At 41.7% G+C, this 12,828-nt stretch overlaps 1 protein-coding gene across 1 annotated transcript in view; it reads left to right on the top strand.

The window, feature by feature from the left end:
* The first annotated feature begins 217 nt into the window (after nucleotides 1-217).
* LEMD3 (LEM domain containing 3) overlaps nucleotides 218-12,828 on the top strand; it is a 64,895-nt gene continuing 52,284 nt past the window's right edge. The window contains exon 1 of the mRNA XM_047065808.1: nucleotides 218-1,754. Within this exon, the coding sequence (XP_046921764.1) occupies nucleotides 218-1,754 (1,537 nt within the window). The remainder of the gene's footprint in view (nucleotides 1,755-12,828) is intronic.

The following is a 12,828-nucleotide window of genomic DNA, read 5'->3' on the forward strand; positions in this document are numbered from 1 at the left end:
ACCGGCACCCCAAGGTGAGGGAGTAGAAAAACTCTCCGCCGGGGGAGCCGCGCGCCGCTCAGGTGGCCCTTTCCCGCTCAGGTGAGCTCCTCCCGCGCCTCCCATTGGCCAAGGCGTCCGTGGCGCTGGGAGGGCGACGCAGCCCGGTCTAGTTCAGGGTCTAGGGCGGCGCGTCACTTCCGGTAGCGCGGAGCTTGTAAAACACCCTGGAGAGAAAATGGCGGCGGCAGCGGCTTCGGCGCCTCAGCAGCTCTCGGATGAGGAGCTTTTCTCTCAGCTCCGCCGTTACGGCCTGTCTCCTGGCCCAGTGACGGAGAGCACCCGCCCGGTCTACCTCAAGAAGCTGAAGAAGCTTCGAGAGGAAGAGCAGCAGCAGCACCGGTCCGGGGGCCGCGGCAACAAGACGCGGAACAGTAATAACAATAACACGGCTGCTGCCGCGGTCGCCGCGGCGGGAGCGCCGGCGGCGGCCGCGGGGCTGGGGGGCCGGCCGGTCTCTGGCGACCTCTCCTACTTGCGGACTCCTGGGGGTCTGGGCCGAATCTCGGCCTCTGGCCCGGAGAGCCCCGTGGGAGGGCCCGGGGGCGCCTCGGCCGCCCCCACGGCTGGCAGCAAAGTGCTGCTGGGCTTCAGCTCGGACGAGTCGGACGTGGAGGCCAGTCCCCGGGACCAGGCCGGCGGCGGCGGCGGCGGCGGCGGCGGGAGGAAAGACCGGGCTTCGCTCCAGTACCGCGGGCTCAAACCGCCGTCGGCGCCCCTGGCCGCCAGCGAGGTGACTAACAGCAACTCGGCCGAGAGAAGGAAGCCCCACTCGTGGTGGGGGGCCCGGCGGCCGGCGGCTCCGGAGCTGCAGACCCCGTCGGCGAGAGATGCAGCCGCGGAGGACGAGGAGGAGGAGGGAGAAGACGGAGAGGACAGGGACCCAGAGGCCGAGGAGCCGCTGTGGGCGAGCCGGACGGTGAATGGCAGCCGGCTTCTCCCTTACAGCTGCCGGGAGAACTATTCGGACTCGGAGGAAGAGGAGGACGACGACGTGGCCTCCAGCAGACAGGTATTAAAGGACGACTCCCTTTCCCGGCATCGGCCCAGACGGAGCCATAGTAAGCCTCTCTCTTCGCTGACTGCTAAATCGGCCGGCGGCCGGCTGGAGACCTCAGTTCAGGGAGGGGGAGGAATCCCGATGAATGACAGGGCGGCGGCTGCGGGGAGTCTAGACAGGAGCCGAAACCTCGAAGAGTCGGCGGCGGCGGCGGAGCAGGGAGGAGGGTGTGATCCCCTGGACTCTAGCCCCATTCCTAGGTACCGTGTCACCGCTAAGAAACTGGCCCCTCTCCTGCCCCCGCCACTGACCGACATGGACTCAACCTTGGATTCGTCCACAGGCTCCCTCCTTAAAACCAATAATCATATCGGCGGCGGGGCCTTCAGTGTGGACTCCCCCAGGATTTTTTCCAACAGCCTCCCTCCCGGTGCAGCGGTGGCTGCCTCCAGTTCACTCAGGATCAATCACTCCAATCATACGGGCTCCAATCACACCTACCTGAAAAACGCATACAACAAACCGAAGCTTTCCGAACCCGAGGAGGAACTTCTCCAGCAGTTTAAACGGGAGGAGGTGTCCCCTACAGGGGGTTTCAGTGCCCACTACTTGTCGATGTTTCTCTTAACTGCTGCCTGCTTATTTTTCCTAATACTGGGACTGACTTACCTAGGAATGAGAGGGACAGGAGTATCCGAGGATGGAGGACTCAGCAGTAAGTATTAAACCCTGTGGGTAAGGTCACAAAGGGGGTGTTGCTAGTGGTCTGCCCTCACCGCATTGGGCATTTTACACGAGGTGACTTCTGCCTTTAAGAACATGTATTAATAGCGACACGCGGCAGATCGAGTGCATTTGTGTCATCTTTAAGAAAGGACGTTACCATGATCAGAACGAGAATCCCACGACTGGTTTTACAATTTTTCTGTATAATGTAGTGGGAAATTCAACACCTCTCGTAAGACGAAATATTGCCAGCTTGTCAGCAAAATGCATTTATGTGTGGGTCATAAATTCTCTTTTAGCCTTAGATAATTATGTGTGCAGATGCCAGTGAACAGTTTTGAAGTATTTTGATTGTTACGGGACATCATAAACGCATAAATGTTACAAATCATTTGAGATGATTTTTCAAATTGAGTTGTGATTCTACAAGGTAACGTAAGATCTCTTGAAATTCCAGTTAAATACTTTGTAGTATGAAGTTATACATCTAGGTAGTTCTATAATTTCTTTAAAGTGAATGAATATAGAAAGTAGGAAGACACAACTCTAAGTTGATTGCTGAGCCCAGAGCATGCCCCTTCCCACCAGTGAAAAAAGTGGTGGTAGGGCAGGGCTGGAGTTGGCCGTGAGATTTTTCCGTTACTGGTTTCTAGGCCCTGCCGTTTACTTGCTAAAGGACTGTAGGCAGGTATGGTGTGTTCATTCATTCATTAAGCCAGCTTCATCTATGCTGAGCACTTAAACACAGCAGTGATAAGTCAGAGTATCTGTTCTTCAACACAAGAAGATAAGTACAGATCATTTTGTGTTCTGTGAAGGAAATAAGGATGGAGTAATTGATACATGCTATTTAGAGATGGGGAGGGTAGCTACTATGTGAGGTGAGACCTGAAGTAGGAGGAGACAGCATTGTAGGGGGACAGGAGAGCTGTCCTGCCAGAGATTATAAGAAAGGCCTTGAGTTGAGCCAGAGCCCTCCTGTAGGTTAGAGTGGTTACAGCACCTTGAGCCAGGGGGAGCGAGCCCGAGTTTGAGCTTCCCTTTCCTAATCCTAAAATGATGCAAATGTTGATTAGAATGATGCCTACGCAGATTAAAAGAGGGAAAAGTAAATGTAGTGTGTGATGGACCGCTGAATATATAATTTCTTAATGTTAGGGCCCCCTTCCCACTCCTCCTGAAATCTGTCCCTTTCATCCAACTTGAAGTCACTTTATCATTGGTACTTATAAAATCAGGCTTGCGATTGTTTTTTTTTTGTTTGTTTGTTTCAAAATAGTGAATGATGCAGTTAGCGGATTTAAAAAGAGTAGGAGTCAGAATAGTGTAACCTTTGATTTGTGTACAGCCATTTCTAAGATCATCAAATAACAGATTATTACTATATTGCTTCATTAGAGGGGTTAGAAGAGGACTGAAACCCAGCACTCATTTTAACTGGTTCCCTGGGAGCAAGAGTGATATATTGTCTCCTGTCTCAGATAATTTGGGAGAAAAAGAAATAGGTCATATTAGAAGTTAAACTAATGGAGTACATATAAATTAAATGACATTATCAGCAGTACCTATTTGTATCTGTTTCTCTAATAGCTAACTGTATGACCTGGCCTTTTTCTGAGTACTTTATACATATTATCTAATTGATCTTCCCAACACATCACAGATGCAGATTTTATAGATGAGGACAGTGAGGCAAGGAAGAAATGTACCCATAACTGACTAGCTAGTGAGTAATAGTACTAAGGTTTGGCTTCAGTTTTTTTTTTTAAATAAATTTTATTTATTTTTTTAAGTTAATTTATGTATTTTGAGGGAGAGAGAGCATGCATGGGAGGGGCAGAGAGAAAGAGAGAGAATCCCAAGCAGGGATTCTCTGCACCGTCAGCCCAGAGCCTGACACAGGGCTCAAACCCATAAAACGTGAGATCATGACCTGAGCTGCAATCAAGAGTCGGATGCTTAACTGACTGAGCCACCCAGGCGCCCTTCAGATTTTGTTTTCAACTGTAAAGCCCGTATTCTTAGCACTACTTTGGATACTGTTTGTAGAGAGCTTTCTAAATAAGAGAGCACTTTTATTAGGATTGAGAAAATAATTGAATATTGGTAGGATTTCATAAAGAATTACTGATGAGCACAATTCTCAGTTAAGGTGACTGTCACATCTGTTAAGATGAATGAGTAATGTTTCCTTAGATACTAAAATTTCAGATGGAATAGATAAGGATAGGACTGCTAGGGTTTTAGTAGCCCCCTCACCTTCACCAGTATGACAGGAAAGAAATTATAAAGTGTTTTTTGTTTTAATGAACGGTAAATGTAACGTAGTTTGGGTGATGGAAACAACAGTGATTAAGAGGTAGAGGATCTGGGTTCTAGGACTTGGTCCACATGACTTTAGTCAAGGTCTGTATTAGATGGATGTAATAATTTATGCTGTCTGTGGTGATGTTAAGAGGATCAAATTAGATAGTTTATTAAACAACCATAAAGTGGTATTATTCAAAAGTTTAGATAAAATTCGTTGTATTTCTGGTAAATTATAGTATGTATGTAAAGCAAAATTGTTTCTGCAAATATTATTTAGTAGTATATTTACTTATTCAACATGTAATTTTCATTAACTTCCACTAAAATACACTGTAGACATTGATACAGAAATTTGAATCAAAGTTAGGGAATCCTTAAATGTACTATATATGTGTTATATATTTGACTTACTGTATAATATATAGTGGAAAGAAATGCCTGCTAATTCAGTTAGTTTGCACACCTAACGGTGAATAATTTTCACTCCCTATGTTTATGTGTTCTGAGTCCTTTGTCATGAGTATAATGGTTAACCAATGCTTAACCATAGGGTTCATTGGTCAAATAGTGTGCTTGAGGAAATACTTTTACTTTGAGTAATAATTTCACCGGAAGATTGTAGGTTATATATGAGAATAAGCTTTAGTAAGCTTTTATTAGCTGTCATTTAAATTATGTACAACATGTAATAGATTAGCCTTTTAAATAGTTCTTAATCATTTGGTCTTTGAAAATTTTTATCAATATCCTAGTTTTATTAAATTACTTTTATTAATTAAATTACTGTGAGTCTCTTCTTCCTCATCTGTAAAATGAGGGGGTTGGATTAGATGATCTCTAAATTCTTTGTAGCTCTAACGTTTAAGATTCCAACTTTGAACTGTCCTACCAAAACAATTCAAGGATCAGTCTACAGTGAGATTAGATCATGACAACCCAGCAAAAGAAAATGGAAATGCAGAATACACTATCTTAGGTACATATGGGCATTATTTAAAAATTGTTTTCAATTATAAAAGACATGATTTTTGAAACATTTATGATTTAGAAAATTTGGATAGAGATCTATGAAGCAAAAAATGAATAGATAGTAGGTACATATATCCTTCTAGTCTCCCACTTACCCCTGGTACAAATAAGTTCAAATAATGCCTTTCAAAACTTTCTTAGTGCTTTTCATGTAAACACCTACATTCATATATATATGTGTTTGTGTACATTTTCATTCAACAATAGAGTGCCTACTATGTGCCAAGCACTATTTCAAGCATTCCGGGGGGGGGGGGGGAAGATGGGCAAGTAAATATGAATTTAAGAAAGTGATGATTGCTAACACAAGTTTATGATAGTAACTTTGCCTGGGGTAGAGGGATATGTAATATTACATACAGGTGAGCAGGCCTCTCAAAAGAGGTGACGTTTGAATTGAAATCTGAATGACTTGAAGGAACTAGCTGTTGACAGGGAGCAAAACATTCCAGGAAGAAATAACAGCCAGTGCAGGACTCTTGGGGCAAAAACCAGCTTGGCAAGTTGAAGCAACAGAAGAGAATGGCCAGTGTGGCTAGGGTATAATGAATGAGAATGGCATATGATGAAGTCAGAACTAGGCAGGGGCCAGTCATAAAGGACCTAAAGGCCTTGAGGGCCTTGGAAAGGAGTCTGAATTTTATCTTAAGTGATATCATACTATATCTAGCCTGCAACTTGTCTTTTTCCCTTAACCTTGTATTATGGGTAACTTTATACTAAGTTTAAGTACGAGGCATAATTTAAAAATCTCACTCTCCCCTTGTCCCTTTCTCATCGTATAAAAATGCTAAAATCTCTGCCACCCTGGAAATGTTGTTCTTCAACCCTCTGTTCTTCTCTAGCTGTTACTCTCTTCTCAGCAAAGACTGATATCTTTTTGCCTCTGCCATTGACTCAGCCCCTGTCTAGTGTAGCTTTGTTTACCATCCATTCCTCTGGAATCTCTGCTTCAAGTCATTAGTTAACTCAATTGCCAAATCCAAGAGAGGTGTTGAAGTTCTTATCTTTGCCTCTTTGAAACATTCAGTGCACTGATAACTCCTCCTTCTTGAAACTCTCCCCTTCCCAGACTTCTGCATCACTACTCTCTTCCAGTTTTCATTTACTCCTGTCTGTCTGTATTTTAAATATTGGTGGTCTCTGGAACTCTTGTCTTTGTCCCTATCCTTTGGTACAGTTTCCCTAGGCCCTTTCCTCCACTGGCCTGGGTAGTACCTCCTGATTTTATATATTTACCTTAAGTGTTCTCTCCTGAGTTCTAGACTTAACTGTTTGTTTATTGGACAGTTGTTTGTTTTTTTTTTTTCCTGGATGTTCCAGAAGTACCCACTCTGTGTACTCATCAGCTTTTCTTTCACCTTCTTTCCCCCATTCTGTTCCCTGTTTTAGTTCATGGCACTTCCGTCTACCTAGGACTCAGCTAGGAACTTTGAATTTACCTAGAGTCCTTCCTTTCCTTCATGTTCCTACCAGACCTCAAACATCAATCCAGTTGATTACTAAGTCTGGTAGTTCTACCTCTCACATATGTTTTGAATCTTTTTCTCTCTATCACTGCTGCTCTAAGTTAGTCTATTGCCTGAATTGTTTAAGTAGTCTTCTAACAGGCTTCTATGTTGTAGCTCTTCAGTCTGTTTTCCGTGCCACAGCAATATATCTAAAATACAAATGCAATAATAATTCACTCTCTTGCTTAAAATTACTCAATGGCTTTACCTTCCTTATTGGATAAAATCTAAATTCTGTGGCTAAACTGTTCATGATCTGACTATGCTTTTGCTAGTTTCATTTCCTACCAGTTTCTCTTACCACATTTTACTTTCTGGAAAACTAGAACTTTCTGGATACTAGTTGGTGTTTACTGAACATGTCATGACATTTTGTGCCTTTGTACATTATTCCCTTCTTTAGGAAGGTTGTTTCTTCCTTTCTTAACTGCTGTTCATTCTTTTTTTTTTTAATTTTTTTTTTAACGTTTTTATTTATTTTTGAGACAGAGAGACACAGAGCACGAACGGGGGAGGGGCAGAGAGAGAGGGAGACACAGAATCCGAAGCAGGCTCCAGGCTCTGAGCCATCAGCCCAGAGCCCAACACGGGGCTCGAACTCACAGAGGGTGAGATCGTGACCTGAGCCGAAGTCGGACGCTTAACCGACTGAGCCACCCAGGCGCCTCAACTGCTGTTCATTCTTAAAAGCGTCACCTCTGGATATTTTCTCTGACTCCTGTCTTCTTTACTCTGGTGTTTGGGTAAACTCAAACTCTGCTCAAATAAGATCTAATGTCTCCTTCATAGCATTTATTATAGAGTATTGTAATTTTGAATGTTCGTTGTGCCAGTTAGATTACAGACAGCTCCTGTAGGATGAATTGACTGCACTGGTAAAGGGCACAGGCTTTACATTCGGCTCTGAGTTTGAATCTCATTCCTCTTATACCTGCTCTGTGACTTTACTAGAAGATACTCAGTTGCCTCATATTAAAAATGAAGATGATAATACCTGCCTCAGGGTGACTTTAAGCATTACGTGAGGTAACGTATGTGAAGTTTTTAGTATTGTTGCCTGGCATATGGGAATTGCTTGGTAGACCCAAGTCACATTAGTATCTTGGCACAAGTTCATTCCTCAGTAAATATTTATTGAGATGATCACATCTCAGATACCCAATTTATATGCATTGATTAACTCATCATGTAACTCAGTAATTGCTTACCTATTCAGTACCTAACTTAATACTCAGTATTGGGAAGGATGCAGAAGAAATCTCATTCTTGCAAAAGCCTCCACTACACAAATAGTCACAGAAAATGGTTAAGAAGTATACTTAATATTAGGTGATAAGTGCCACACTTTGTAAAGGGGGGGGTGGAATTCATAGTGAGCTGATCAGTCTCAAATGGTCAAAAGTTCAGGTTCCAACTTTGGACTTGATTCTGTGGGTTGAGCAGTGGGAATCCATGGAGGTTTTAAAGCAGAGGACTAACATCAAGTTCTTCTTAAAAGGATAAACAGGTGGTGGTTTAGGTAATGGATTGGTAAGGTTGGAGAGCAGGCGTGGGGTGATAGGCACTATAAGCACACACGGAGTGAGAAACACCCGAGGAGGCTGATAATGTCGGGATGGAATAGGGTCTGTCATTTGAAGAAGGTCATATAATATTTGGTGACTGTTTGGATCCAGAGAATAAAGGAGAAGAGTCAAAGATTATTCTGAGTTTATGAGCCTGGATGATGGAGACAATACTGATACCATTGATCGGTGGGTTAGAGATGCTGAAGAGGGATCTTTCTGGGGGAAAAGTAGTATAGAGAAAATAAGTTTTGGGAGAGTTTATTTTTTGAGTTGTTCAACTAGAAATATCCTAGGTTATCGTAGTTATATAATTAGATTAAAGATGAAAGAGACTGGTGCCGAGTATACTAGTACTGTTTACTAGAGGAATAGATATCTTTTTAACACTTATTTTTTTATTAAAAAAATTTTTTAATATTTATTTTTGAGAGAGAGAGCGTGTGCGCGCATGAGTGGGGGAGGGGCAGAGAGAGAGAGAGGGAGAGGGAGAGGGAGACACAAAATCCGAAACAGGCTGCAGGCTCTGAGCTGTCAGCACAGAGCCCGACGCAGGGCTTGAACTCACGAACCATGAGATCATGACCTGAGCCGAAGTTGGACGTTCATCTGAGTCACCCAGGTGCCCCTAATACTTATTTTTTTAATGTATGTATTTTTTTTTAAAACCAAGATGAAGCATTGCAAAAGGGTACCATAGTTTTTTTTTTTTTTTTTTTTTACTTTTTCAAGTAGTTACAGTAGCCACTTGGTTCAAAACTTGATATCTATAATGAAATAGGTGTAAGGATTTTGAAAATTAGTTTCCCTCATTCCTTTTTTTTTTTTCTTTAATGTTTATTTTTGAGAGAGAGAGACAGAGTGTGAGCAGGGGAGGAACAGAGGGAGAGGGAGACACAGAATCCAAAGCAGGCTCCAGGCTCTGAGCTGTCAGCACAGAGCCCAATGCGGGGCTCGAACTCACGAACCGTGAGATCGTGACCTGAGCCAAAGTCAGACATTTAAGTGACTGAGTCACCCAGGCGTCCCTGTTTGCCTCATTCTTGAAGAATGAGAGCTGAGTGTTACTTTGCAAAACTTTACATGTAAGGAAAAAAAAATTTCTAGGCCTCTAAGAATATTCCTGGGAACACCAGGGCTTTGCATATCCCAGCTGGATGATTTAAATAAAATCTACTCTGTGAAAATGTCTTTCATTTGAAAATTATCTCTAGAATAACTTAAAATAAGAATCACCAGAGTGAAAACATAAGAATTCCCCATGAGTGTATCCAGGGAGCCTAGTTTGAGGAAGATTGGCGTAGATATCAGGGCTTGGATTAAGGAGGTTGACCTGGGTTTGCATATTGGCTCTTGCACTAATTAGCTTTTCTGTTAAAGGCAAGTTGCTGAACCCCTGTGATCCTCAATATCCTCATCTGTAAAAGAGAATTAAGTGAGAATTAAGTGGAATAAGGCATGTAAAGTACTTGGCACAGTACATGACACATAGTGATCACAATAGCAGCTGACCCTGTGCGGCCTTATGCGCCAGGCACTGTGCTGAACAATTTTAATTGTGGTTTAATCTTCATGAGGCAGCTATTTGTCCTGTTTTGTAGATGAGGAAACTGATACTGGGCGAAGCTGAGTTTGCCCAGGGTCATGTGGCTAGTAAGTGCCGAGGCAGTGTTTGGATTCAGATAGTGTCTCTTCACCACTCTGCTAGATTGCCTTTTAACATGTGTAAGTACATAAGGACTACGTATATGTTCTCTACCATTATTGTTATCTAGAAGATTATGAAAAGATATGGATGGGTGAAGCAGATTAATGCATGAAATCCTAGAAATGCCAGGAATAATCTGTGAAATCTAACAACTTTAAGACAAAGTACAAATTTGTACTCACTCAACAATTAGGAATCTTGTGTGGGACTATCCTTTAGATTAATTCACTAATTAATTGGTATATGAGGTCAGTCTGCTGTAATAAAATACAAACTATAATATATAATGTGTAAAATAGGAAACATGCTGTTTCTATTTTTTTTTTAATGTTTATTCACCTTTGTGAGCGAGGGGGGGGGGGAGAGAGAGAATGAGCAGGGGAGGGGCAGAGAGAAAGGGAGACACAGAATCAATTCAAAGCAGGCTCCAGGCTCCGAGCTGTCAGCACAGGGCCCGATGTGGGGCTTCAACTCATGAACCGCAAGATCACGACCCAAGCGAAAGTCAGGCGCTTAACTGACTGAGCCACCCAGGCGCCCCGGTGCTATTTCTAATTTTTAAAAGATAACGTAGAGTCTCTCAAAACGGGTGGGTAAAAAGGTCCTCTGATTTTGCATTAGCACTTTCAAACATGTTTTCCATTGTTCCAGTTTCAAGATATAAAGACCTTTAAATATAGCACATTTGTTCTTCCATTTTTTGCTCCTTTTAAATAAACTTTGTGTGTTTTTTTTGTGTTTAGGTTTCTTTTAGTGGAAATGATCCATTCTGTAATTTCAGGGTTACTTTTAAAAGTCAGATGTTTTCGTAATTAATCAGTAGAATTGTAAATTTTTAAAACGAGCTTCTTCTTGCTCATTATTTTATATTAACTTTACCTATCTGAAAAATATTTTATGTAAGTAAAAGGAACGTTACCGCGAGGAGTTTTATAACAACAGCACAAAGAATGAGTTAATCTAGTTTATAAGTAGTCTAAAAATGAAGTATACCTTAAAATATTGGAAATCTTCTCCCAAATTTATGGTAAACAAGTGGTGGTAGTAACTTCTTTATGAAAATTATATCATAATGATATATCTTTATTTTAATCCTGTATTTATTATACACCAAAAGTAACAACCATTTGGGATCCCAGCCTAATCTAATTGTGGAAATGGTTAATGACAGTTTTTATCCGAAAGCTTCAGATTTTGACTTCCATACTCAGATTTTATTTTTAAAAGATTTTAAGGTGAACAGGTAGCAGTGTATTTGAGCAGTACCCTTGGCTTTTGCTATTTTAATAGTGCATGATTTAACCTGAATCCCACAAGTGATAGTTGTATTTCATTTTTTTGAGACAGAGAGTACACACAAGTGGTGGAAGGGCAAAGGAAGAGGGAGAGATTCTTTTTTTTTTTTTTTTTTTTTTAAGTTTATTGATTTTGAGAGAGAGAGCCTCCCAGGCAGGCTCCGCGAGGTCAGCATAGAGCCCAACACAGGGGCTCGAACTCTTGAAGAACTCACGAAACCATGAGATCATGACCTGAGCCGGTATCAAGAGTGGGATGCTTAACCTACTGAGCCACTCAGTGCCTCAAGGGAGAATCTTAAGTAGGCTTCACACCCATCATGGAGCCTAACATAGGGTTCTATCTCATGACCCTGAGATCATGACCTGAGCTGAAGTCAAGAGTTTGGCATTTAACTGTCTGAGCCACCCACACACAACTCACAAGTGAGAGTGTTTTTTGTTTTTTTTTTAATCTTGATTTAATTAATATTCTTTATTAACAACACTGTCAAAATAATTTTTAAACAAGTGTTGACCAGGAAGAAAGTGTTTAGGTTTTAATATTTATTTGACATATTTAAATTTTACATGTTTTACATCTTGCCTTTGGAAATTTATTTCTAAAATTTATTTCTAATTCTATTTAAAGGATTATAAAAATTTACACTGGGGTGCCTGGGTGGCTCAGTCGGTTGAGCATCCAACTCTTGATTTCTGCTCAGGTCATGATCCCAGGGTCATGGAATCAAGCCCTGTGTCAGGCTCTGCACTGAGTGTGGAGCCTGCTTGATATTCTCTCTCTTTCCCTCTCCCTCTCCCTCTCCCTCTCCCTCTCCCTCTCCCTCTCCCTCTCCCTCTCCCTCTCCCTCTCCCTCTCCCTCTCCCTCTCCCTCTGTCCCATCCCCCCACTTGCTCATGTGGCTCTCTTTCTTAAGAAAAAATTATACTAACAAATAATAATGTCTGAAAATAGGATAACAGATTTATCATGGAGAAGCCATAATGTATTAATTTTATGGTGTCTTAGTTTTTTCTTTGTTCTAGAGGTATAGATTTAAAATTATACTACATCTTTTGTCTGGGTAGCAGATTTATTGCTCTATGTTCATAGCTTTTTGCTTAAAACAATATCAAATGGCAAGCTAACATTTAGAAAAAAGGCTTGGGTGCAAAACTATGCAAGGGTTTAGTTCAGCTGTCCCGAACTAATTGAATGGTGAATATGCACCAACAATTACTTCCTGCCTTGAATGTGACATGAATAGAAAAAAAAAAATGGCTTTAGGAGCAATGAGCATTTTAACACATAGTACAATATTAATTTTGTTTTGCAGTTAAAGACTCCTTTTATATGTATATGTGTACAAAAGGAATTTGCTGATTGTGGCTAATTTTTGAAAGCACTTTATACTTATAAAGTGTAAAAACTTCCATATAGAGAGGGTCATTGAAATTAATTAGGAGAGGGGAGATCTTAGAATATCTGTTTCTTCTAGTCCCTGGGTTATGGCTTGGTCAGCCTTATTAATGACTTTGTAGGTTTATAAGGGTACGTCCCACGGTATCAGTTATTTTCTTGTTTGATTGAGTTTACTGGAAGCAGAATTCAGTTTCTCCTTTTCATCCATTCATGCACTCATAAATTATTGAGCACCTACTATGT

Source organism: Lynx rufus, unplaced genomic scaffold (genome assembly GCF_022079265.1).
Source record: "Lynx rufus isolate CCGP_SWC_20201006 ecotype Redwood Valley unplaced genomic scaffold, mLynRuf1.p SCAF_7, whole genome shotgun sequence".
Taxonomy (NCBI): domain Eukaryota; kingdom Metazoa; phylum Chordata; class Mammalia; order Carnivora; family Felidae; genus Lynx; species Lynx rufus.